Source organism: Oncorhynchus tshawytscha, linkage group LG09 (assembly GCF_018296145.1).
Source record: "Oncorhynchus tshawytscha isolate Ot180627B linkage group LG09, Otsh_v2.0, whole genome shotgun sequence".
Taxonomy (NCBI): Eukaryota; Metazoa; Chordata; class Actinopteri; order Salmoniformes; family Salmonidae; genus Oncorhynchus; species Oncorhynchus tshawytscha.
The window spans coordinates 29,766,675-29,794,179 of NC_056437.1; the positions used below are offsets into that span (position 1 = coordinate 29,766,675).

The 27,505-nt window shown below is 41.6% G+C and overlaps 1 protein-coding gene across 1 annotated transcript in view; it reads right to left on the reverse strand.

The window, feature by feature from the left end:
- Window positions 1–10,717: 10,717 nt before the first annotated feature.
- The window catches only part of LOC112257758 (neurite extension and migration factor), an 81,980-nt gene continuing 65,192 nt past the window's right edge, over window positions 10,718–27,505 (reverse strand). Inside the window, exons 2-3 of the mRNA XM_024431585.1 lie at window positions 18,385–18,509; window positions 10,718–17,388 (exon numbers count right to left, since the gene is read on the reverse strand). Of these exons, the coding sequence (XP_024287353.1) occupies window positions 13,391–17,388; window positions 18,385–18,460 (4,074 nt within the window). The 5' untranslated portion in view covers window positions 18,461–18,509 and the 3' untranslated portion in view covers window positions 10,718–13,390. The remainder of the gene's footprint in view (window positions 17,389–18,384; window positions 18,510–27,505) is intronic.

Below are 27,505 nucleotides of genomic sequence, written 5' to 3' on the forward strand. Positions count from 1 at the left end.
GACGAGTTTCATAAGAAAGTTGTTTGTTTCTGGCCATTTTGAGCCTGTAATCGAACCCACAAATGCTGATGCTCCAGATACTCAACCAGTCTAAAGGCCAGTTTTATTGCTTCTTTAATCAGAACAATAGTTTTCAGCAGTGCTAACATAATTGCAAAAGGGTTTTCGAATGATCAATTAGCCTTTTTAAAATTATAAACTTGAATTAGCTAACACAACGTGCCATTGGAACACAGGTTGCTGATAATGGTTGCTGATAATGGGCCTCTGTACGCCTATGTAGATATTCAATTAAAATCAGCTGTTTCCAGCTACAATAGTCATTTACAACATTAACAATGTCTGCACTGTATTTCTGATCAATTTGATGTTATTTTAATGGACAAAAAAATTTGCTTCTCTTTGAAAAACAAAGACATTTCTAAGTGGCCCCAAACTTTTGAACGGTAGTGGACATATTACCTCAACTAACCGGTGCCCCCGCACTTTGACTCTGTACTGGTACCCCCTGCATATAGCCTTGCTTGTTATTTTACTGCTGCTGTTTAATTATTTGTTACTTTTATTTTCTTTGTAAAAAAAATGTACTTCTTAAAGCTTTGTTGGTTAAGGGCTTGTAAGCAAGCATTTCACAGTAAGGTTTACACACCTGTTCAAATGGCTCTCGTGTGAAGTAGTGACCTGCGACATATGCCTTGTTTCCTGAAATGGGTCACAAATGTCATTTCTAAAATATAAAGTAAAAGTATAAATCATTTCACATTCATTATATTAAGCATACCAGATGGCATGATTTTCTTGTTTTTTTAATATACAGATAGCCAGGGGCACACTCCAACACTCAGACATAATTTACAAACATAACATTTGTGTTTAATGAGTCTGCCAGATAAGAGGCAGTAGGGATGATCAGGGATGTTCTCTTGATGTGTGTGAATTTGACAATTATCCTGAATTATCCAATTATACTTTGTGTGCCAGGGAAAATGTAAGGAGTAAAAATAATATTATTTTCTTTAGGAATGTAGTGAAGTAAAAGGTGTCAAAAATAGAACGAGTAAAGTAAAGTACAAATACCTAAAAATACTACTTAAGTAGTCATATTTTTACTTAAGTACTTTACACCACTGGTGATACGTCAATCCCATCTGGTTTGCGCTTAGTGGGACTATAATTTGTTTTTCAACAGGACAATGACCCAACACACCTCCAGGCTATGTACGGGCTATTTGACCAATAATGAGAGTGATGGAGTCCTGCATCAGATGATCTGGCCTCCACAATCGCCCAACCTCAACCCAATTGAGATAGTTTGGGATGAGTTGGACCGCAGAGTGAAGGAAAGCAGCCAACAAGTGCTCAGCATATGTGGGAACTCCTTCAAGACTGTTGGAAAAGCATTCCAGATTAAGCTGGTTGAGAGAATGCCAAGATTGAAGAATCTCACATATAAAATATATTTTGATTTGTTTAACACTTTTTTGTTACTACATGATTCCATATGTGTTATTATATAGTTTTGATGTCTTCACTATTATTCTATAATATAGAAAATAGTCCAAATAAAGAAAAACCCATTAATGAGTAGGTGTGTCCAAACTTATGACTGGTACTGTATATCACGACAAGAGAGACACCATAACACTACATAGAGACCTAAGACAATAACATAATATGGCAGGACCACATGACAACACGGCATGGTAGCAACACAACATGACAACAACACAGTAGCAACACAACATGGGAGCAGCACAAACATGGTACAAACATTATTAACAGCACGATGGGCAAAAAGCTAGAGACAACTATACTCAGTAGAGTGTCCACCGAATGTAGAGGGAGATAAAACTGTCCAGTTTGAGTGTTTTTTGCAGCTTTTTCCAGTCGTTAGCTGCAGCGAACTGAAATGAGGAGCGACCCAGGGATGTGTGTGCTTTGGGGACACTAGAACCGCTAAAGCAGTCATTTTGACTGCTCGTGGTTAAACATTTTTATTACTCTGTCATTTTTTAAGTCATGCCCCCCTCCATCCTTGACTTTTCCAAAATAAGTCTATGTAACACACTGTTGGTGTTAGAATCTTAATCTCACAAACAGAACTGGTGATATAACCAGTTTTAGGAGGGCATGTCATTTTTTATGGTTTCCCCCTTTTTTGAACCTTTATTTAACTAGGCAAGTCAGTTAAGAACAAATTCTTATTTACAATGATGGCCTACCCAGTTGCCCCTCCTTCTCCGGACAATAGGGCCTGCTCTGCTCCTTCTTCCTACAGTTGAAAGTGCAGTGCTCAGCTGATAATCACCCTGATAATTGCCTCGAAACTGAACATAAACTATAGCAAAACCAATTTCACACATAACAGATTAAATACATTCAGTAAATTATGATGAGGAGAATGGGTGAATTGATGAGCGAGGAGAATCAAACAATGCATACCAGTAATTATGTAATCACCAGTTGTGAATGAAGAACAGGGCAGGCCATTCTATTGTATTGATCCATTCTAATTATAATCTTAAAATGTTGTGTACCCTATATCAGTCCAGCAAATCAAAGCAGTCGTATCCGTCTACTCTGGCCTACTTGGGGTACTGTAAGCTTCACAGTTAGAGTGTGCATAATTGTAGATGCTGAACGGATTTCAATAGCTGGGGGAAAAAAACGACAAAATCTACATCTGGCAGCAGGCGAGAGTGTCAGAGAATGTGGTGATGAAACTTGTGGAACAAGGGGAGAAATGTCATCATGGACAATTTCTGTACTTCAATGTCATTGGCAAGCAAGTTGCTTTCAAAGAGAACAAGTCTAGCCAGCACCATGAACAAAGTGAGACGGAAGCTCACTCCCTCCGCGCAAAATAAGGCACCTGCACAGCCTTTGTACTCCACAACGGTGCTGAAGAATGACAATATTACTCACTAAAACCAATCAAAGGTACGTCAAGGCGTGTCAAGCTGGTGAAAATCACTATTCACTATTCACCTCTCCTTCAACGGAAGAAAACCGTTACAGTAAGTTCATCTCCAGGAGACCGAACGCGTCTCCTTCCTGAGTGGTATGACGGCTGTGTGGTCCCATGGTGTTTATACTTGCGTACTATTTTTTGCACAGATGAAAGTGGAACCTTCAGGTGTTTGGAAATTGCTCCCAAGGATGAACCAGACTTGTGGAGGTCTACAATTTATTTTCTTAGGTCTTGGCTGATTTCTTTTGATTTTCCCATGATGTCAAGCAAAGAGGCAATGCGTTTGAAGGTAGACCTTGAAATACATCCACATGTACACCTCCAATTGACTCAAATGATGTCAATTAGCCTATCAGAAGCTTCTAAAGCCATGACATCATTTTCTGGAATTTCCCAAGCTGTTTAAAGGCACAGTGTATGTTAACTTCTGACCCACTGGAATTGTGATACAGTGAAGTATTGTCACGCCCTGACCATAGTAAGTTGTTTATTCTCTGTGCTGTTTGGGGCGTGATAGGGACTTGGGTGGGTCATCTAGGTGAAATGTATGTCTATGGTGGCCTGATATGGTTCCCAATCAGAGGCAGCTGTTTATCGTTGTCTCTGATTGGGGATCATATTTAGGTAGCCATTTCCCCATTATTATTCGTGGGATCTGGTCTACAGTTAGTTGCCTGTGTGCACACCAGTAGCTTCACGTTTCGTTTGTGCTTTTTTTTTTTGATTGAGTTTCAATTTATTAAAAATACAGTGCCTTGCGAAAGTATTCGGCCCCTTTGAACTTTGCGACCTTTTGCCACATTTCAGGCTTCAAACATAAAGATATAAAACTGTATTTTTTTGTGAAGAATCAACAACAAGTGGGACACAATCATGAAGTGGAACGACATTTATTGGATATTTCAAAAAATTTTAACAAATCAAAAACTGAAAAATTGGGCGTGCAAAATTATTCTACGGTCCGGAACCTCCAGCGACGGTCTACAGTCCGGAACCTCCAGCGATGGTTTGCAGTCCGGAGCCTCCAGCGACGGTCGGCGGTCCGGGGCCTCCAGCGACGGTTGGCAAACCAGAGCCTCCAGCAATGGTCTGCAGTTCAGAGTCTTCAGCAATGGTCTGCAGTTCAGAGTCTTCAGCAGTGGTTCTCAGTCCAGAGCCTCCTGCGACGATCTACGGTCCAAGTCCTCCGGCGACGATCCACGATCCGTTGCCTCCAGCGACGACCCATGGTCCGGAGCTTCCGGCGATGTGCCCCGCACCGGAGCCGCCGCCGACGCACCCTGTCATTTATCATAGTTGCCCACCCAGACCCTCCCCTACTGTGTCAGGTTTTGCTGTCGGAGTTTTTGCTGGGGGGTGGGGGGGTATTGTCACGTCCTGACCATAGTAAGCTGTTTATTCTCTGTGTTGGTTGGGGCATGATAGTGACTTGGGTGGGTCATCTAGGTGAAATGTATGTCTATGGTGGCCTGATATGGTTCCCAATAGAAGGCAGCTGTTTATCATTGTCTCTGATTGGGGATCATATTTAGGTAGCCATTTCCCCATTATTATTCATGGGATCTTGTCTACAGTTAGTTGTCTGTGTGCACACCACTAGCGTCACGTTTCGTTTGTGCTTTATTGTTTTTGTTAGAATTAGTTTCGATCTATTAAGAATATGTGGAACTCTACGCACGCTGAGCCTTGGTCTACTCATTACGACGAACGTGACAATTATAAGTGAAATAATCTGTCTGTAAACAATTGTTGGAAAAATTACTTGTGTCATGCACAAAGTAGATTTCCTAACTGACTATAGCCGGTTAGGACATCCAAAAACTATAGTTTGTGTTTGTGTGTTTGAAAAACGAGTTTTAATGACTCATGAGTCAGGAGTAGAATTTTAGCTAAAGAGACAGGTACTAGTAAAGCCAAAGATATTTCTAACTAACCCCTTGTGTCTGTAATAAAACCGTGACTTCATATCTGAATTCTGATATCTTTATGCACCTTCACCGTTGGAGTGAATGGCAGTAGAGGCATAATCCTGATTTTACTTATGCTGGAAAATAACAGTAAGGCATGTGATATATCTGAAATTGTGTAATGGAATTATAGTCAACCTAAAATAATTTCATATAATTATATGTACAGTTTATACAGGTTTTACACCAATTTTCTGTAGAAATAGCCTCTAAAATATATGTAAACAGACCATAAATGTCTAAATTGTGTTTTCCTGGAAAGCTGTGAATGGTATTATATGATACAATATCAGTACTTGTTGTAGTTAAAACTTGTCTACGTCCTATCTGCAAATTATTTCAGACAGTTTATGGCTGTAAATTGACTACATTATTTCAATGGAATGTTGGCATATTGACAGTTAATTAGAAACATTTATGGAATCATTCCTCTAAAATTGTCTGGCTGGCTAGCTTTTTTATTATTGATGAAAATTGAATTGAATGGCCTCTGAAGGTACATTTAGACGTATCCCAAACAATAAGGTTATACTATACTGGAAAAAATCAGTTATAAATGATTTTGTCTTAGTTAAAAATAAGTTGTCCTCCAGTAAACTTTGATTAAATATCCAATATCCCCGTCCACGTGGAAATTATATAAGAGTTATGTGATGGACAATTAGATGATAATCTGATCGCATTCTGTCTCCTATTAAAACTTTTTAAACCTTTGACGCAAGAGAGAAAGAGACAAGAAAGTAGTCAAGACGACTAGCTTGATTAAGTCTTCTCCATGTATATCTCACTAGGTCAGGGGTTTTTAGTCTCCAAATATCCACTATTTCTAATGTGTCCATAATATATTTGCATTCCTTGGTGATGATAGTATGGAGAGTGATTTCCTTTACGGTCCATTGAGGTACTTAACACTGTGTTATAGTCTCCTACCATAATGATTTGACCATTTGTTGCCTGTAAGTTCAATAAATGGGTATAAATATTTTCGAAGAAGTATAGATCATCCTGATTTGGACCATATAGATTAATGAGCCAAATCTCTTTCTCGTCCACTTTCATATTCAAAAAGATCCACCTTCCTTGCGATTCCTGACTATTTGCACATTCAGATTGACATTTTTGTTAATTAATATCATCATATCTTTTGAGTTCCTGTGTCCATGACAGAAAAATGTTTCACCACCCTATTTCATTTTCCACACAACTTAATCTAAGGATATAGAGTGAGTTTCCTGTAAACAGCATATGTTATATTCCTTTTCTTTTAGTCACATAATCACTGATCTTCTTTTTTTATAATCTGCTAAACCGTTACAATTATAACTGGCTATACTTATTTCACCCCTTACCTTAACTAGATACTATTCTCAGTCTAAACGGACCATAATTGGTGCTTGTAAAGTTACTGCCATCAGAGGTATTATGACAGTCAAAAGTAGAGCTTTCAAATGTCTGATATTTAAAATTCAAGAAATAGGTTCTAGCAATATTTGTTTTATTCCCTTGCCTGTTTGCCTGTGAGCCAATGCCACAGATGTTAGAAAATTCAGAAAATATATTATATGTGTAGTAAATCTAAGTAGGTTGGTTGATGTGCATGATATTGGATGTGATTTAGTGAGAGTGTGTACGATGTCTGTATAAGAGTAAGACTATAATGTGTGCTGTCCAAATAAATAATAACCCTGCCAATTCTCATGGTTGAGTGTCTATGTGTGTAACATGTAGTGCGTATAGCCTTAATATTCATGATGATAATTGTAATCCATATTGTATCACCGTCATAGTTGCATCATAATTACCTTTAACATCATTGAAAAACACATCCCAGCATTTCCATAGCAATTGATGTTTCACATGATCATGAAAGAGACCTTGCATTACTATAGAGATGCCTTCATTACAGTACAAATGTATTCTGTACAATATGTTATTATTCACCAATGCCCCTATTCTGATATCTTCCCCTTGCTTGTTGTAAACATATATAAACTTGTAGACAAATACATAACAAAGATAGACAAACAAGAAACATATTAAATTATTAAACAGTTCTCGGCAATAGAGAGTGGTGAGAGAGGGAGAGAAGAGAAGAGAGAGTGAGAGAAGAGAGCGAGATTAGGTGTGTGTGTGTGTGTGTAAGCGAGCATGTAATTGAGTACGTGTGTGTTCATATCCACTTCATAGTGTTCAGATATTTTTACAGTTCCCAAACATCTTTTTTTTGTAACCTGATGTCCCGGTATAATTTAGTACAGCCATGGTGTTATGGAGCTCTCTTGGAATAGCTGTCCATCTATAAAGAGTTTGTCCACAATGAGAAAGGCACGTTTACCTTTCTCCCTCTGTTGTCTCTGTACCGGATACAGTCTCTTAGGACGTTTGTTTATCTCCCTTGGAAATTGGTCATTGAGACTGAATTTGGTCCCTTTAAGCTCCCTTCCCCTGCTTTTGATCAGCTCCTTTTGATGTTAGTGTTCAAATTTTGCGATGATCGGTCGGGGACCCTTGGTCTTGTCGCGCCGATCTCCAAGTCTGTGTATTCGGTGGAAGCCACCTTGGTTACAGTCTCAATAGGAAGTTTCAAGGCAGATTGCATGAATTCTCTGATTGCATCATTTGGATTATTGAATGCATCTTCAGGAATCCCAGAAAAATATAGATTTTCACACATGCTACGACCTTGTATGTCTAGTAGCGACTCCTTCATCACCCTGTTTTCCCTGAGTAGAATCATGGATTTTAACCTTTGCTGTGAGTGCCTTGTTCTCTCCTTGGAGAGTGAGAATTTCACTCTGGCTAAACTCCAAACTCCCCCTCAGCCCTGTTACCTCCTCACACAACTTTTCCAGTGTTGCATGGATTCCAGCCAGAGCACTAGCCTCTACTTCAATGGTAAGTAAATCGTCCATGTCTGTAGATGAATCTGTTTTTCTTTTTTTGTCAGGTTAAAGTTATTTTGTGAGGTAGTCGGATCTTTCCATGATGGAGTATGTTGTTCCTCCGTAGAGTAAAGCTGTTGGTACTTGTCGATTTCCCTCAGGATCTCCTTAGTATCCTGGTCGGCTCTTTACTGCAAACAGTTTTTTACGAAAAGATAACAATGAGTCTTTCCCACGACAAAAACAGGTTTCTGTAATACAGCCAGCTAACACTCGCAGAATCCACGCTACTGGAGCAGCTGGCATGCAACTAGACCTTGTGTCAAACTCATTCCATGGAAGATAAGGAGATAGAAAACCCCTCTCAATGTGAAGCCCTTGGCGTAGAAGTGTATTGATCTGCATAGGCCAAAATGCTTTCGCCAGAAGCTGTCTAATCACTAGATTCCAAGTGAAATTATCTATTATTATTATCTCTGCATAGTCACTTTAAAAGCTCTACCTACATGTACATATTACCTCAATTACCTCAACACCTGTACCCCCAATATAAAGCCCCACTATTGTTATTTACTGCTGCTCTTTAATAATTTGTTATTATTTCTTATCTCGTACTTTTTAAGGTATTTTCTTAAAACTGCATTGTTGGTTAAGGGCTTTTCACCGTAAGGTCTGCACCTGTTGTATTCGGCGCATGTGACAAATACAATTTGATTTGAAAACCCTTGTTTGCACATATTATATCTCCTCCATCCATGCCTCCTAGTGGAAACGTTCTCTATGTGTAAGTCTCTCTTTTCCTTTGTGACTTGTCCACCCCTCCTTACCTTGAGGGAAAAGGAAGGATACAACTAGTTGTAGAATGCACCCTGTGTATTTCCATAGCTGTGTTTTTTTTCACCTCTTCCCCAGGTTACATTTAATAAATATTCAGTTGTCTTCCCCTCAGTGGTAGACATTCTTACTCCTCTCACTCAATTACTGAGCATGCTGACCTTGGGTTATGCTGTTACCGTAAACAATAGATACACAACATAATATTTTTGAATTTGGTTGGAATATTGTTGTTACATGCAACATTCACACACATTCCTATTTATCTGTTATTTAATTAAAATGTGTTCAGCAGTGGATAAGAAAAGTATATGAACATACCTATTGTGCAAATTATAATCCATGCAAACCATGTGTTACAAGACAATACACCAGGATAGTCTGAACTAATTCTCATAAAGAGAAAACGATTGAATGGTGCCATCTGCTGGACTAAGAGCTCTATCAGTTGCACTTCCTTGTGCCAAACCACTAAACATAACATAGGAATAGTTTACGCCATAAAGGATTTAAAAATTGTCTGGCCTACTAATTTATCCAGATAATTCAGACTAAACAGTTTTCACTAAAACTTGATGATAATTAGGCCACTAGTTTGACCGGTCCATGCAAGACTTCTAGAATCTAGAGTAGATTGGTGCGTGGGTAAAATCACTAGGGAAGCCAAGCCAGGGAAAAAAGCCATATTACAACATAAGTGTTGTGATAATTGTGTTGTTTGCTCTATAACCTGTTAATTCTTATACCTCGTTGCCACCGTGATATATAAGCCTAAGGCCGAGACAATAAGAAGACTCAGTGGCAGAACAAATTCAACCACACCTTTGTTTCATCACAAAACCAGAGATCAACCTCTGTCCGGTGGAGTCCACAAAGCATATTGCATGTAAAAAACAGTTGGTCAATGAAGTTGATGTTTCCATCACTACTAAACAACTATTGATTTAGAACACCGGAGTTGCTGCAAGTCACCAAGAAATCAGGAGCTGCCTCCACTATTCCAGGATCATTTCAACTTAAACATGTCAACATTATCAAATTACCTATGCTTAATCTAATTCAAGGACAACTAAAAGATTCCAAAAACAACAATGTAGTCCAATCAACGTAAACTAAATATCATGTGGCTTTCCATGGTACTGATTTCTGTGTGTGTGTGTGTGTGTGTGTGTGTGTGTGTTTATGTATGTAAGTAGAAAAAAACATGTTGACTCACCCTAATGCCATTGCCATCCTCCTCTCTTTCATGGATCAGAATCGCCATTGTAATCATTGGCCAGTACGGAGAATTAAGTAAAACCACAAGTTCAAATCCATAACTCCATCCATGGCTAATTTAGGACAGGGTCAATTTTAGCTAGCTAGCTAGTCACCAGAGGACAACAACACAACAAAATTTCTGTCTATGACTTTTGGCTATTGATGTGATGTAATTGGTGTGAAGCCAAATCCAAACTGGCTTCCCGTGACACTTTTTTTTGGTGCACTAGGACCATTCACAGTTGAGTTCACTCAGTTTGTTGATTGGCTATTATTTTATACATTTTTCTATCAAGGGAGGCCAAATTCTCACTTGCTTCCCTTGCATTCAATGACCAGACATCATCAGCTAGATGGGCTACACATACAGAAACAGAGGGGAGCTGTTTTGCACGCTCAGATGCTTTCTCCGGTGAGACACATTCAACCTCTTGTGAATTGAAGAAAAATAATGAAACACAAGAGAGAGAAAATATTTTATGTTTTTTTTGTGTTTTTGTAAATTTTTGGGGAAGCCATCCATGAATATATGCCACTGGAGTAGATAGATTGTAGTCTCTCTAAACATGTGCCTATTCATCAAAGCAAATATCTGAAAATAAAAATTATTTGAAGTAACATGTTTAGCATTTTGTGGAGTCCTGGGAATGCATCTATTTTCAGACATGCAAACACATGCACAGACTACAATAAATATTTTAACATTTCTTGAAATCTTCGAGATGCATGCAACATAAGGACTGTATACATTTTCAGGAAGAGGTCAATACAGTCCCTACATTGAAGAAAATGGAGACCTCATCTGAAAGCAGCAATCAAAAGCTAATTTTTATTTTATATTTATTCCATAAACATTATTACAAAACTCAGCAAGTTACCAATATTACATTGTCACCATACAGGCTTGTCCACAAATATTTAAACCTTTGCAACAGTTACAACAAAACAAAATAATACTAGAATGATTTACATGAAAATCTATAAAACAGCAATAAAATCACAAACATGTCTTTATTTCAGTTTTTCTTTTTGTTTTATCATACTTTTTACACAGTAGCACTACACTCCCACAACAAGATTGGTCTGATTACAAAACTTCCAACAAAATGTTACAACTTTTTTCCCAGTGTTTTACCCTCTTCTTTTTTGGAGTTTTTTTGTTGTCATGTTTGTTATTTTGGTTTTTAAAACCAGAGGCATGTCATTATGCATCCCTTTCACTGCCTGTAAAGGTGAAAAAAGAGTATCCACACTCACAAATACTTCACAGCACTTTCTAAGAAAAATATACACTTAGAAAATATTTTACAAATCGGCACACTGAAAAATATACAAGATTCATCGAGGACGTCAAGAGTTCTTCTGGAATCCCTCTGACAACAACTCTGACAATATTTATAAAGCTCAATATTCTTTTCAACAAAAAAAAAGGCAAAACATAATTTCAATTCATGTCAAAATCATGGCAGAATTAGGCTACATCAAACATAACAGTATCTAATACATTCATAAATAGGGCACAGAGGATTTCTTCATCCTTTTTTCAATGACCTGTAAATGAATTTGCTTTCAAGCACCTTTCACAGGCAGCTCAACAGTGGTACATCATATACAACTCTTGTTGGAGAGGAAGTACAGTACATTCAATTGACAATGGGCAGGGATGATATAAGGCAGTCTACTCCACACCACCTGGTGGTGACACTTGTCGTGATCCCACATCTAAATGACTAGCCTGGCAACTTGGAGAATATGGAGGGGAAGGGGGGTTGCGAGAGACAAAGGTCTTCACAATAAATATTGAGCTCTGATGGATAATATCAATTTATGTCAATTGAAATAAATTGTAGAAATGTAATATAGAGCTCCATGTTGGTGCAGTGGTAGGTGAATGCATGAGATTACATTAATCTGTGTGTTAATCTTGAGTATAGTACAAATGCAAACCTCAAGATTTTGAGCGCTTGGGACTATAAGGTTCTATCTGCAAAAATATGATTCTGAGATAATTGGCTTTAAAGTTCCGAACCCTCATTGGTTTCAATGGTGTCAGCAATATTTATCTTCTATTCTTTTGAACTTAACAACATGAATTGGTGTATTTACAGTACTATATAGGTAGAGAACATTGAACAGATCAAGGCTATGCCAATAACTACATTTTGACAAAAATGCAGATAGAACCTTGTAGTCCGATGATCTCGATTTAATTAACCTGTTAGAGCATATTTAATCCCCTTCTCTGTATCTCCATGCTGGCTGTTGATTTTGAGTTCAGATGGCAATCATTTCAGAAGAATGTATGAAAGAAAAGACAGTCATTTGCATTTTGGTAAAATGTGTATCACTGTCAGCTGCAGGTGCTTGGCAAACGGAATAGATCCCAAGTGTAAGATCTCTGGAATGTCGACCGGCCACCATAGTCCAGAACCCCCACCGCACAACCGTAACAAAAAGAACATGAAACAGCCAATATACATACAGATAGAAAATGTTTATACAGGTACTTGATCAACGTTTGGCACATTAATTCCATTTTCAACATTATAATTATTGTCATATTCTGCAAATAGTGCATATGTCTCTGTACAATAGCATTAACAAATTGCAATTTTGGGTACTTACTCCACTTACCCTCCCACCAACTCTCCCCAAACCATGGAAATAAGCCAATGACAAATAATACCATTTAAAGATATTAATACAATTAGGACAGTTTGATAAATTTGTCTTATTGTTAATACAAAAAGAGTCCCTTTTTTAATTCTGAAAAGTCTGGTTCCCAGCAGAACAGTGATACAGTTCTCCAACACCAGCGAAACATCCACAACTGGAATGGCAGGGTGATATCAGTAATGATAGGATAGGCCTACTGTAACTGTTCACTTATGACTCACTCCACTCTCTCTTCTTACACTGAAGAAAACCACTGTCTGAATGTAAGGACGGACAACCTTTGAACTGGGATTTTATTTTGTGGAGAGCCACAGACAGAATTTTGACATTATTAAGATGGGGCAAGCTGTTCTGCTGAAATGGAGAGATGAAAACACAAAGCAAACCACTAAGTATCACAAAAAAATATTTTCAAAGCAGTTTCAAGGCAATCTTTCTTATTATACAAAAGTAAAACCAAAAGTAACAAAAAACAAAACAATCTAAAGACCAAGAAAGGTGAATCAAGCAGCAGTCAGAAACAAAATGGAGCCACGGTAGTTTGAAAACCCAGTCAAGCTGAAGACAATCAATCACTCAATAGGTAGCTTCTCAGGAACAAATAAAATCTTACATGCAAGTTATTTCGGCTCTATTTAGGGTAAAATAAGCAGGTGGGGTAGTCAAGGTTAATGTCTTTGCCATGCAACACTTGGATTTAAGTCAAAAAGGGAGAGCAGTAAGGGAACCCAGGGAACTGAGCAAGGGGCAGGAGGAAATAGAGTGAGTGGGACATATTTTGCAGCCACCGGTACAAAATATTACCTCAGTTTCTCATAAGAGGCCATCAGAGCTACGTTCTTGCTCGAGTCCCGCTTCCCTGTATTGTTTTCGTCTCGAGCAAATTTTGCACCGGTTTTGTGACGATACATTTTCTTGTGTGCGGGTCCACAGATGCCAGGTATACCGAGGCTGGACTTGTTAAACATGTTGCAGTCCAGCATGAGAGGGGGGAAGAAGGGGTTTGAAGGAATTAACTTGGCTTGGTTTTTGGCTCCCATGCCCGTTGCCTTCCTGCCCCTTCCTGCCACAGGGGAGGTGGTATAACCACCCTTTTTCCTGGCATTAGCTGTTGTTCCCGCCAGAATTTTAAGTGTCTTAGTTTTAAGGCTGTTGGCATCTGGTGGCTGACAGAGTCCAGACATGGGGTCCCACAGTGGCTCGATTGACACCTTCATAAACCTCTGGACCTCTGCCATCCCAGAGGCTATGTTGGACAGGATGTTGGAGGGCTCTTCAAACTCTCGCTGGTCGTCATCCACAGGACTGTTGTTGTTGCCGTCTGCCCAGCCCCCACCATGCTCCTCCAGTAAAGGCCAGTCTTCTGACAGTCCAGCAAGGCCTTCACTTTCTTCACCTTTTGCATTTGCCTTTGCATCAAGCAGGGCTTTTAGCTTTTTGGATGAACTAGAATTCTGTCTAGGGGCTTTGTTCTTCTCTGTCTTGGGGGCCCTTGGAGCCTTGGTTTTCTGTTTACTGGTTGCTTTCCTTTTTGACTTGGGACCTTTAATTCGACCTCCGATGGATTCGGGCTGCTCATCAAAGACGTTGGGGCCATCAACCTTACATGTGCCGTCATTATCATTGAAAGTATGGAACTGGAACTGATGATTGTTTATTGCTCTGCCATCATGGTTTTGTGTTGGCAGGACATTACAGTCCCACTTAGTCCCATCAGGTGTAGTTGAGAGAGTCATGTCTCCTGTCTCTCCCTGAAACTCCCTGGCCTTTCCTAGGCTTTCCCTCATTTCTGTCCCCATCACCTGTGGGGAGAGATTTGGTGTGTCGGGTGGTGACATCTCTGACAACGGCGAGTGCCTGAACTTATCGGGGGTGAAGTTGGAGATGTCCAGTAGGTCTGTAGACTCCCTGAGGGGAGTGATTTCATCGGTACTTTGCTGGATCACCAGTTTGGGACTGCAGTGGGCCAGGAAGTTCTCGTTCACATCCTCTTCACTCTCCTTTTCACAGGACTTGAGACTCATAGAGCTGTAGTTGCTGGAGGTGGCAGACAGTGAACTCATAGAGTCATAGCTGGCCAGCCTGCCGTTCTCTGTGTTTAGAGTGACTCTATGGAACTGCACCTGTTCCTCTTCAGCTGACCGGCTGACTTGTAGGCCTGAGTCTAGTCCTGGTGGCTCCTCAGGTAAATATGCCTTATCATACAGCAGTCTGTTGCCATCTACATTGACTTGACTATATCCTGACAATGGCAAGTTGTTTGTCATTGGCAAAGAAATGGTGCTGGAAAAGACAGAAGGTTCAGGTTTAATATCAGGTGTAAATGATAAATGTTTACCTTCAGACTGCCATGATGTGTGAGTGAAGTTTGGCTCCATTTGATTGGAGCAGTTAGAGGGAGATTGTTGGAGCTCAGACTCTGAGGGTGGGGATAGAACACAGCTCTGGGCCAGCTGTAGGTTAGTGAATGGATTCTCCTCCTGGGAGAGGCCATGACGAAACTGCTGTCGGGGATGCTGCTGATGCTGCTGTGAGTAATATGTCAGCCCAGTGTTACTGGATGAGTCAGAGGCCTCTAGTAATGTCTGCAGGTAGCCTCCAGGGATGACATGTAGACCACTATTCACATTTACAGGATGGGTCATTGTACTGGAAGGGGAGCAGGGGGCTGGTGTAAAAGGGGACTTTTCATTGGGGTCGACACTGACAGTGGAGTCATCACAAAGCTGGGGGCTGCCTGCAGTGGAGTAAACTATGTCAGGGTGCTGATTTGGGGATAGTGGGCCAACCTCTTGTAGCTGTATCACAGTTTTACCATCCTCCCGCTGAGCCTCGTTCATTTTTTTCAACCTCAGTCTGGCCTCGCTTTTAAATTTCCTTATTTGCACAGTCTTATTCCCAAGTCTTTTCCCCTCCCTCTCTAGCGATCTGCTTTTTCCTGTCACACTGCCTTGGTCTAATCTAGCAGCACAGTCAGAGGTCGTTGTTGTTATAGATTCCATATCTGTACAGGCAGCTTCATCCTCAGCTGCGCCCACCTCTTGCTTGTGATCGGTGAGGTTTGGCGAGAGCTTTACAGAGTGAATTCTTTGAATCCGGACTCTATTTGCAATCCTGTATTTTCTTTTTGTCAGGCTCGAATTAAGGGAACGCCTGCAGCCATTTGGAAATGTGTTTTTATCACCAGCAGCCAGCATGCGCTGCTCCTGCATTTCCTGGCGCCTCTTTTGCCAGTAGTCTTTCAGAGGAGCCATTCTCTGGTACTTATGAACTAAGTCCTTACTTAAGCTTACTGTTGTCTCTGATGTGTCAATTTTGCCAAGCTTTAATAACATGTGCTTCTCCCCTTTAAATCGGTTTATGATGATGTATTTGATTATCACCGGAGGCTCTTTTCGTGAGGATTTTCTCCTCTTCTTTGGACACCAGTCGTCATCCTCCTCTTTTTTTGTACCCACCGTCTGCTTGTCTTTTTTCTCTGTGTTCCTCTCACTCTCTATAGAATCCACGTCGTACAGATAGTCGTCGCTGTATCTGACTTTCCTCTTGGACCTCAGCCCATAGCTCAGCTGGCTGGAGGAGCTGGAGTTCTCCCTGGAGAGGAAGCAGTGTTTCTGTTTGGTCTGGCAGGTGTCAAGGGAGGATCCAGTACAGGAGCTGTCATCGCTGTACTCTCCAGAGTCCACTGTGGAATTGTTGAAGTCAAACAGGTAGCTGCTCTCTGGACTGACATTCGGTGTCACCTCAGCAGAGCTGCTGCTGTTGTTTTTGTCAACCTTTTCTCCAGCCGCCCAGACTTCAACTATCTCTCCCTTCACCTGTGCCCCTTCAGCTCCCTTCTTCACTGTTCCCTCACTCTCCTTTTTGGCCACGACACTTGGGAAGAAGTTGAACTGGGTTTCCTCCTGAATGGGGTTGGTCTTTTCTCGGACGTTGTCCTGGAAGGACTCGTAGCGGATCTTCAGCGAGCACACGTCACTGCCCAGGGTGGAGTCCTCGTCCTCATCATCAAACATGTAGTTGTCTACGTCCTCTTCTGAGAAGAGGTTGACAGAGAGCTCGTTCTTAGAGCAGAGGTCCAGCAGCTCGATCTTACTCTCGCTGATAAAGGACTCAAAGCAGCCCCAGTCCTGGCTGGAGTTGGCCAGTAGAGCCTCCTCACCATTGCACTTGTCCAGGAGCAGGCCTTCGTAGATACTCTTCGACGTGGCGTCCTCCGAGTCGCTGTCCTCCGCTGACTTCTCATCATCTGTCTTCTCCTCTGCCCTGATCTTGTGCTCTGGGTAGCTGAGGAGCTGGTCTGAGAGCAGCTGATCCCCGTAGCGGATTCCATCCCCAGAACTCATGCACTGCATGGCCATGTCAGGACAGGAGACAGGACAGGGGTCGTAGTCCCGGCCCAGGTCCAGCCCTGGCTCAGGCTCTGTAGCGTCCTTGGTCTCAATGAAACAGCCCAGGCATGTGCGGCTTTGTGGCATGAGGCAGTCCCCTCCAGACAGGGCTGATACACTCCCTACCTCCATTATTGTGAAAGCTGCTTTGTTACTACAGTCCTCTGGAAGATCCCAGGGACTCACCTCTTTTGTTGTGCAAGAGGAGGTGTGGGAGATGGCATGGATAGAAGAGGAGTCATCAGTGGTAGTGGTGGTGATGCTGGGCTCAGAGGTCTCTGTTGGGCTGAGGGGTGAGAATGGGTTCAGTGAGGTCCTCTCACTCTCATGGCCTCCTTTTGGTTGATTGGCTGTAGGTGAGATGGCGGTGCTGTCTGGCTGCAGATTACTGTCCTGGATGTGTGATTCTGTAGAGCAGAACAGAGAGATGATATCAGATAATAACTAATTCACCAGTGAACTCACTGATGGACAATGTGAGAGTACTTTAATATACTGTCCTATATGAGAGGACATTTTAATATACTCTACTATTTCCTATCTTTAATAATTTTTCATTTTCAGCTCAATGTATGTTCCTAGCCTCTCTTACAGTTGATAAAATGTACAGGTCATTTTTTTTAACAGGCTGCACAAAGTAATCATTTTGTACAAAGACAAGGAATAATATAGCTAATTCAAGCTGAAAAGGTGAATTCTGCTTTTTCATGAGGAAAATGAAATGCTCATAATTTTCTCATCATTGTGTTTCTTGTGCTTTATAATTTGTGATAAGAATACATTGAGAATAAAATACCCAATAGAAAGTAATGGGACAATTATAGTGGAAATATACCATTAGCCTATTTTTCACTCTTAAATAAGGCCTCTGCACTGCCTCTTCTATTACTCTGGTTCATGTATTTAAAGGATACATGGAAGGAATGACAAACATAATAACCTTTCCCCTGCTCTTTGTGAGTGGTCTTCCTCCTTTGACATTCAGGATCATTAGGGGTGGGAAATGATGATAAGTACTTTCAGAAGTAAAAAATGGAGGAAAACATTCCACACGTTGGAACGTTTCTGATCACTGAAACATTGCTCATCCATTCAGATGCAGCAAAGGTTAAGGTCACTAAATATCAAGGCTGGGGCTTCTTGCCTTTCAGTTCTGTGAAGGTAACAGGCAAACTCAATAGCAGAGGAGGTGAAAACAATGCATAACATAAGAACTCTGTGCCTCCTTGTAACCAGCAGGACATCATGTACTGTGGTAATGTGACAGCATTCCCTCTGTTCCTTAATAGAAACATGTTAAAATGCTAAAACATACAGTATGAAGTGTTGATATACACCTGAGGTGAGGAATTACATCTTGGTGTGTCCATCATTTTTAAAATTCAAGTATGAAATGTCTTTACCATTCTCATCCTCTTTGTTGATCTGTTCCAGGTTTGGAGCCAGCACAGAAAAGTTGGGTTCTTGAAAAACATCCATCAATTTAGCTTGGTTCTAGTTGTCCCTTACACTTTTGCCACTATCCAACCTGCAAAAACACAGAGAAAGAGACACATGAAAAAATAAAAACACTGGAGCTGACAAAAGGAGAAGGCTTATTATGGCATCATAACAATATACACTGTCACGTACATCTCTGTTGACCCTCGTCTTTGTCAACTACAATGTATGAAAGGCTTCAAAAGTGCCTAGGGAATGGAGATTTTATGTATGAAAATGTTTTTTTAAAAACGATATTTCTCCTCAATAACATGGCTTTTTGCCGACGATTCTATTTCTTTGTTCCCCTAAAATATCTGTCCCAATCTACGGGCTATTAAGGGATATTGGGCACCAATATAGGAGACTGACATATATTGTATATTGTATCTAGTAGACTTTTCAACACCTGAGCCTCAGGCTGTATGCAAATTGTAGGCAAATCCTCCTGGCCTTTTGTATATTGCTTTAATCAAGCATTTCTCAGCTCTGAAAACTCCTCAATAACTTGCTTGCTTTATGAGAATTGCTCTAAGCAAATGTCAGAAGTAACAATAGTATAAAATCCCACCAACAAGATCCGATTTCTGTACCATATTCAATATTCTTAGCTCTCTAACTCTCCTGTTCACTCTTTCCCACTCACCGTCCTCCTCCAACCATCCATTTTCTTGCAACCAAGGAGCAAAAACAAATGGCCAGATTAATGAAGATGGAGAAGAAGCAATAAGAGGTTGCATAAAATTAGCCTTCTGTCTAACGATCATGTCCAATTTAACACCTTATTAAGCCATGTTGTTTCATCTCCTGGAGGCCATTTGCGACAAAGGTTTGTGAGCCGCATGAAACAAGACTTTCTGCCAGTGCAGTGCTGACTCACTGCCAGCTGGAATGATGCTGGTAACCTGGACTGGGTCTCTGTCTCTGTGTAATTAACCTGGGTCTCTGTGTTAACCTGGCCAACCATGGGTCTTTGTGTTAACCTAGCCTGAGTACTCTGTGTTAACTTGGCTATTGTTCTCTGTTTTAACCTGGCCATTATTCTCTGTTTTAACCTGGCCATTATTCTCTGTTTTAACCTGGCCATTATTCTCTGTTTTAACCTGACCAGCCATGGTCTTTGTGTTAACCTGACCAGCCATGGTTTTTGTGTTAACCTGACCAGCCATGGTCTCTATGTTAACCTGACCAGCCATGGTCTTTGTGTTAACCTGACCAGCCATGGTCTTTGTGTTAACCTGACCAGCCATGGTCTCTGTGTTAACCTGCCAGCCATGGTCTTTGTGTTAACCTGACCAGCCATGGTCTCCGTGTTAACCTGACCAGCTATGGTCTTTGTGTTAACCTGACCAGCCATGGTTTTTGTGTTAACCTGACCAGCCATGTTCTCTATGTTAACCTGACCAGCTATGGTCTCCGTGTTAACCTGACCAGCCATGGTCTCTATGTTAACCTGACCAGCCATGGTCTTTGTGTTAACCTGACCAGCCATGGTCTCTATGTTAACCTGACCAGCCATGGTCTTTGTGTTGACCTGACCAGCCATGCGTCTCTATGTTAAACTGACCAGCCATGGGTCTCTATGTTAAACTGACCATGGTTCTCTCTCTGTGTTAACCTGGCCATGGGTCTCTGTGTTAACCTCCCATTGGGCAAAAACTGTTTGAATCAATGTTGTCCACATAATTTCAACCCAAAAAATGTAACGTGATGACATTGAATCAATGTAAAAAAACTGATTGGATTTGCAAAATGTCATCAGTGGATCTATTTTTACCCAACCTAAATCCAATGTCAATGTGATTTCACGTTAGTTGGCAACAAAAAAAGGCGGTGAACTGACGTCTATGCCAGCGGGCTGGCCATGGGTCTCAGTGTTAACCTGATCATGTCTGTGTTAACCTGACCACGCGTTGCTGTGTTAACCTGATCACGGGTCTCTGTGTTAACCTGACCACGGGTCTCTGTGTTAACCTGACCACGGGTCTCAGTGTTAACCTGACCACGGGTCTCAGTGTTAACCTGACCACGGGTCTCAGTGTCAATATCAGAATGGGTATTTTGTAATCAAACATAACCATGACAAAAAGAGTACAAAATACAATAAATGTAAGTACCTGATGATAGACACAAGGAATCACATTAGATGTGCAGGTCAACAGTATGTTGATGGCTGTATGTTGATGGCTGTGGCACAACCCCCCTTGGGTTGTGCCATGGCGGAGATCTTTGTGGGCTATACTCAGCCTTGTCTCAGGATGGTAAGTTGGTGGTTGAAGTTATCCCTCTAGTGGTGTGGGGGCTGTGCTTTGGCAAAGTGGGTGGGGTTATATCCTTCCTGTTTGGCCCTGTCCGGGGGTGTCCTCGGATGGGGCCACAGTGTCTCCTGACCCCTCCTGTCTCAGCCTCCAGTATTTATGCTGCAGTAGTTTATGTGTCGGGGGCTAGGGTCAGTTTGTTATATCTGAGTACCTCTCCTGTCCTATTCGGTGTCCTGTGTGAATCTAAGTGTGCGTTCTCTAATTCTCTCTTTCTCTCTCTCTCTCGGAGGACCTGAGCCCTAGGACCATGCCCCAGGACTACCTGACATGATGACTCCTTGCTGTCCCCAGTCCACCTGACCGTGCTGCTGCTCCAGTTTCAACTGTTCTGCCTTAATTATTCGACCATGCTGGTCATTTATGAACATTTGAACATCTTGGCCATGTTCTGTTATAATCTCCACCCGGCACAGCCAGAAGAGGACTGGCCACCCCACATATGCTCTCTCTAATTCTCTCTTTCTTTCTCTCTCTCGGAGGACCTGAGCCCTAGGACCATGCCCCAGGACTACCTGACATGATGACTCCTTGCTGTCCCCAGTCCACCTGACCGTGCTAATTTCAACTGTTCTGCCTTATTATTATTGACCATGCTGGTCATTTATGAACATTTGAACATCTTGGCCATGTTCTGTGCACAGCCAGAAGAGGACTGGCCACCCCCATATGCTCTCTCTAATTCTCTCTTTCTTTCTCCTCTCGGAGGACCTGAGCCCTAGGACCATGCCCCAGGACTACCTGACATGATGACTCCTTGCTGTCCCCAGTCCACCTGACCGTGCTGCTGCTCCAGTTTCAACTGTTCTGCCTTATTATTATTCGACCATGCTGGTCATTTATGAACATTTGAACATCTTGGCCATGTTCTGTTATAATCTCCACCCGGCACAGCCAGAAGAGGACTACATATGCTCTCTCTAATTCTCTCTTTCTTTCTCTCTCTCGGAGGACCTGAGCCCTAGGACCATGCCCCAGGACTACCTGACATGATGACTCCTTGCTGTCCCCAGTCCACCTGACGGTGCTGCTGCTCCAGTTTCAACTGTTCTGCCTTATTATTATTCGACCATGCTGGTCATTTATGAACATTTGAACATCTTGGCCATGTTCTGTTATAATCTCCACCCGGCACAGCCAGAAGAGGACTGGCCACCCCACATATGCTCTCTCTAATTCTCTCTTTCTTTCTCTCTCTCGGAGGACCTGAGCCCTAGGACCATGCCCCAGGACTACCTGACATGATGACTCCTTGCTGTCCCCAGTCCACCTGACCGTGCTGCTGCTCCAATTTCAACTGTTGTGCCTTATTATTATTCGACCATGCTGGTCATTTATGAACATTTGAACATCTTGGCCATGTTCTGTTATAATCTCCACCCGGCACAGCCAGAAGAGGACTGGCCACCCCACATATGCTCTCTCTAATTCTCTCTTTCTTTCTCTCTCTCGGAGGACCTGAGCCCTAGGACCATGCCCCAGGACTACCTGACATGATGACTCCTTGCTGTCCCCAGTCCACCTGACCGTGCTGCTGCTCCAGTTTCAACTCTTCTGCCTTATTATTATCGACCATGCTGGTCATTTATGAACATTTGAACATCTTGGCCATGTTCTGTTATAATCTCCACCCGGCACAGCCAGAAGAGGACTGGCCACCCCACATATGCTCTATATCTCTCTTTCTTTCTCTCTTCGGAGGACCTGAGCCCTAGGACCATGCCCCAGGACTACCTGACATGATGACTCCTTGCTGTCCCCAGTCCACCTGACCGTGCTGCTGCCATTTCAACTGTTCTGCCTTATTATTATTCGACCATGCTGGTCATTTATGAACATTTGAACATCTTGGCCATGTTCTGTTATAATCTCCACCCGGCACAGCCAGAAGAGGACTGGCCACCCCACATATGCTCTCTCTAATTCTCTCTTTCTTTCTCTCTCTCGGAGGACCTGAGCCCTAGGACCATGCCCCAGGACTACCTGACATGATGACTCCTTGCTGTCCCCAGTCCACCTGACCGTGCTGCTGCTCCAGTTTCAACTGTTCTGCCTTATTATTATTCGACCATGCTGGTCATTTATGAACATTTGAACATCTTGGCCATGTTCTGTTATAATCTCCACCCGGCACAGCCAGAAGAGGACTGGCCACCCCACATATGCTCTCTCTAATTCTCTCTTTCTTTCTCTCTCTCGGAGGACCTGAGCCCTAGGACCATGCCCCAGGACTACCTGACATGATGACTCCTTGCTGTCCCCAGTCCACCTGACCGTGCTGCTGCTCCAGTTTCAACTGTTCTGCCTTATTATTATTCGACCATGCTGGTCATTTATGAACATTTGAACATCTTGGCCATGTTCTGTTATAATCTCCACCCGGCACAGCCAGAAGAGGACTGGCCACCCCACATATGCTCTCTCTAATTCTCTCTTTCTTTCTCTCTCTCGGAGGACCTGAGCCCTAGGACCATGCCCCAGGACTACCTGACATGATGACTCCTTGCTGTCCCCAGTCCACCTGACCGTGCTGCTGCTCCAGTTTCAACTGTTCTGCCTTATTATTATTCGACCATGCTGGTCATTTATGAACATTTGAACATCTTGGCCATGTTCTGTTATAATCTCCACCCGGCACAGCCAGAAGAGGACTGGCCACCCCACATAGCCTGGTTCCTCTCTAGGTTTCTTCCTAGGTTTTGGCCTTTCTAGGGAGTTTTTCCTAGCCACCGTGCTTCTACACCTGCATTGCTTGCTGTTTGGGGTTTTAGGCTGGGTTTCTGTACAGCACTTTGAGATATCAGCTGATGTACGAAGGGCTATATAAATAAATTTGATTTGATTTGTAGTTTCATGGTTTGTCTGTTAGCATGGAAATAACTATGATTTAGCAGGGACTAATGTGACCACTACCATCTTGAGCATGCTAGCTAGCTCGCTCTTACAGAAATAACATGCAAAAGCACATCCCAAGATGCTCCCAATATCTAACAGGTACTGTACACATATTCCTTCATAAAGTATTCACACTTCTTGACTTTTTCCAAAGTTTGTTGCCTTACAAAGTGGGATTCAAATGGATTTAATTGTCATTCTTTGTCAACAATCCTCACAAAATATTCTAATGTGGTAGAAAATGTGGAAGAATGTGGGAGAAAAATGTGGAAGAAAAATTCTAACATTTGTAAATCATTTATGAAGTATAAAACACTAATATATTTTGATTAGATAAGTATTCAACCCCTTAAGTCAATACATGTTAGAATCACCTTTGGCAGTGATTACAGCTGTGAGTCTTTCTGGATAAGTCTCTAAGAGATTTCCACACCTGGATTGTGCAACATTCCACCTCTGTCAAATTTGTTCTTGATCATTGCTAGACAACCATTTTCAGGTCTTTCCATAGATTTTCAAGCAGACTTAAGTCAACACTAACTCAGCCACTCAGGAACATTCACTGTCCTCTTGGTAAGCAATTCCAGTGTAGATTTGGCCTTGTGTTTTAGGTTATTGTCCTGCTGAAAGGTGAATTCATCTCCCAGTGTCTAGTAGAAAGCAGACTGAACCAGGTTTTCCTCTAGGATTTTACCTGTGCTTAGCTCCATTCTGTACATTTTCTATCCTGAAAAACTTCCCAGTCCTTAACAATTACAAGCATACCCATAACATGATGCAGCCAACACTATGAATAAAAATATGGAGAGTGGCACTCAGTAATGTGTTGTATTGGATTTGCCCCAAACATAACACTTCGCTTTCGGGACAAAAACTTAACTGCTTAACATCTTTTGAAGTATTACTTTAGTGCCTTTTAGCAAACAGGATGCATGTTTTGGAATTTTTAAAAATTTGTCCAGGCTTCCTTCTCGAAAAACATAATTCCACTTTGACATTATGGGGCATTATTGTGTGTAGGCCAGCGACAATTTTAAATTCCATCTGCAACACAAGAAAATGTGGAAAATGTCAAGGGGCGTGAATCATTTCTGAAGGCACTGTATACACATCAGGACATGTACGTAGTGGACTCGTACACATTGTAGAATATGTTATTTCAGAACGTGACCTACATGCTTGCATGTCAATATCAGACTGGGAATAATGTATTTTCGCGATCTCCCCCTATCTGCAAGCATGACTAATGGCATAACACCTTATTGATATGTAAATTCAACCAACCAATAGGAATACAGAAACATCGAATACATATTTCTGCAGTGTCAAGTGGAAACATAACCAACCCCATTAACAGGATCGGACCCTTTAAAAAGAATTATCGCCTAAAATGACATACCGAAATCTAACTGCCTGTAGCTCAGGACCTGAAGCAAGGATATGCATATTATTGATACCATTTTAAACACTTTGAAGTTTGTGAAAATGTGAAATTAATGTAGGAGAATATAACACATTAGATCTGGTAAAAGATAATACGCGTTTCTTTGTGTTTTTTGTTCCATTATCTTTCAAATGCAAGAGAAAGGTCACAATGTATTATTCCAGGTTAGGCTCAATTTTGATTTTGGACACTAGATGGCAGCAGTGTATGTGCAAAGTTTTAGACTGATCCAATGAACCATTGCATTTCTGTTCAAAATGTTGTATCAAGTCTGCCCAAATGTGCCTAATTAGTTTATTAATACATTTTCAAGTTCATAACTGTGCACTCTCCTCAAACAATAGAATGTTATTATTTCACTGTAATAGCTACTGTAAATTGGACAGAGTAGTTAGATTAACAAGAGTTTCTCCCATTCTTCTCTGCAGATCCTCTCAAGCTCTGTCAGGTTGGATAGGGAGCGTGGCTGCACAGCTATTTTCAGGTCTCTCCAGAGCCGTTCGATCGGGTTCAAGTCTGGGCTCTAGCTGGGCACTCCTGTGTTGTTTTGGCTGTGTGCTTAAGGTCGGTGGCCTGTTGGAAGGTGAACCTTCGCCCCAGACTAAGGTCCGGAGCGCTCTGGAGCAGGTTTCATCAAGGATCTCACTGTACTTTGCTCCGTTCATCTTTTCCTCGATCCTGACTAGTCTCACAGTCCCTGTCGTTTTAAAACATCCCCACAGCACAATGCTGCCAACACTATGCTTCACTGTAGAGATGGTGCCAGGTTTCCTCCAGATTTAACGCTTGGTATTCAGGCCAAATAGTTCAATCTTGGTTTCATCAGACCAGAGAATCTTGTTTATCATGGTTAGAGAGTCTATTGGTGCCTTTTAGCAAACTTTTACTGAGGAGTGGCTTCCGTCTGGCCACTCTACCATAAAGGCCTGATTGGTGGAGTGCTGCAGAGATGGTTGTCTTCTGGAAGGTTCTCCCATTTCCACAAAGGAACTCTAGAGTTCCGTCAGAGTGACCATCGGGTTCTTTGTCACCTCCCTGACCAAGGCTAAGTTTGGCCAGGCGGCCAGCTCTAGGAAGAGTCTTGGTGGTTCCAAACTTCTTCCATTTAAGAATGATGGAGGCCAATGTGTTCTTGGGGACCTTCAATGTTTCAGAAATGTTTTGGTACCCTTCCTCAGATCTGCGTCTCAACACAATCCTGTCTCGGACCTCTACGGACAATTCCTTCTTTGCTTTGACATACACTGTCGACTGTGGGACCTTATATTTTCAGGTGTATGCCTTTCCAAATCATGTCCAATCAATTGAATTTACCACAGGTGGACTCCAATCAAGTTGTAGAAACATCTCAAGGATGATCAATGGAAACAGGATGCACCTGAGTTCAATTTTGCATCTATTAGCAATGGGTCTGAATACTTATGTAAATAAGGTATTTCAGTTTTTTTTTAAATACATTTGCATTTATTGCATTTATTGTGTGTAGATTGCTGAGGATTTAAAAAAATGTCATCCATTTTAGAATAAGGCTGTAATGTAACAAAATGTGGAAAAAGTCAAGAGTACTTTCCGAAGGCACTGTAGTTGGGGCTAGCACCCCCCTTACTGGATCTGACTTTACTGATAGCTACCTTATTGACGAAAAAATGTACTTACAATGACTGTGATATGTGGTTGTCCCACCTAGCTCTCTTAAGATGAATACACTAACTGTAAGTCACTCTGGATAAAATGTAAATGTAAACACTTGAAATTCAACACAAATAAAACAACCAGCAGCACCAATGATACCATCGCTGTACATTACTTGAATTTAGAAGCCATTCCAATAGTGCAGTGTTTTAAACCTGTGATAATCAAACCTTCCATACATATCAGGAGGATTGTCAAGGCCAAGGAGGAGCTGCTTTTTTTCATATCAAAGCAGCTAATATAAATTTTGATAACAGAAGCTCTAATCCGTAAATCCATAATAGCACTTTATTGTGACTTCCACAAACAGTTTAGAAGGGCAGCATACATTTTTATTGAACAGGTGTACTACAGGATTTCAAAGGCCATCTGGGCGAGGGGCAACCTGGTACTGGAAATACAGAGTAGACAGGTAGGTTGCAGAGGTGGAAAACCTGCAGTGGAAAACTGGAGGTACTGAGGAGGAAAATATGTTTTATGCTTTTTATTGGTTATTTATTACCCCGACCTATACCATTACTTTGAGCATACAGACGACTATATCTGGCGTGTCCCTTCTGTCTTGCATCATATCATGATTCATTTAATCTACTTGCGTGATGGATGGACTACTCGCGCAGGCTCAAATTGACAGTCACACTTAGAGTACTAACTGTATATACACACATTTTGTGTGCGAGAGTGTGTCTGGTTTTC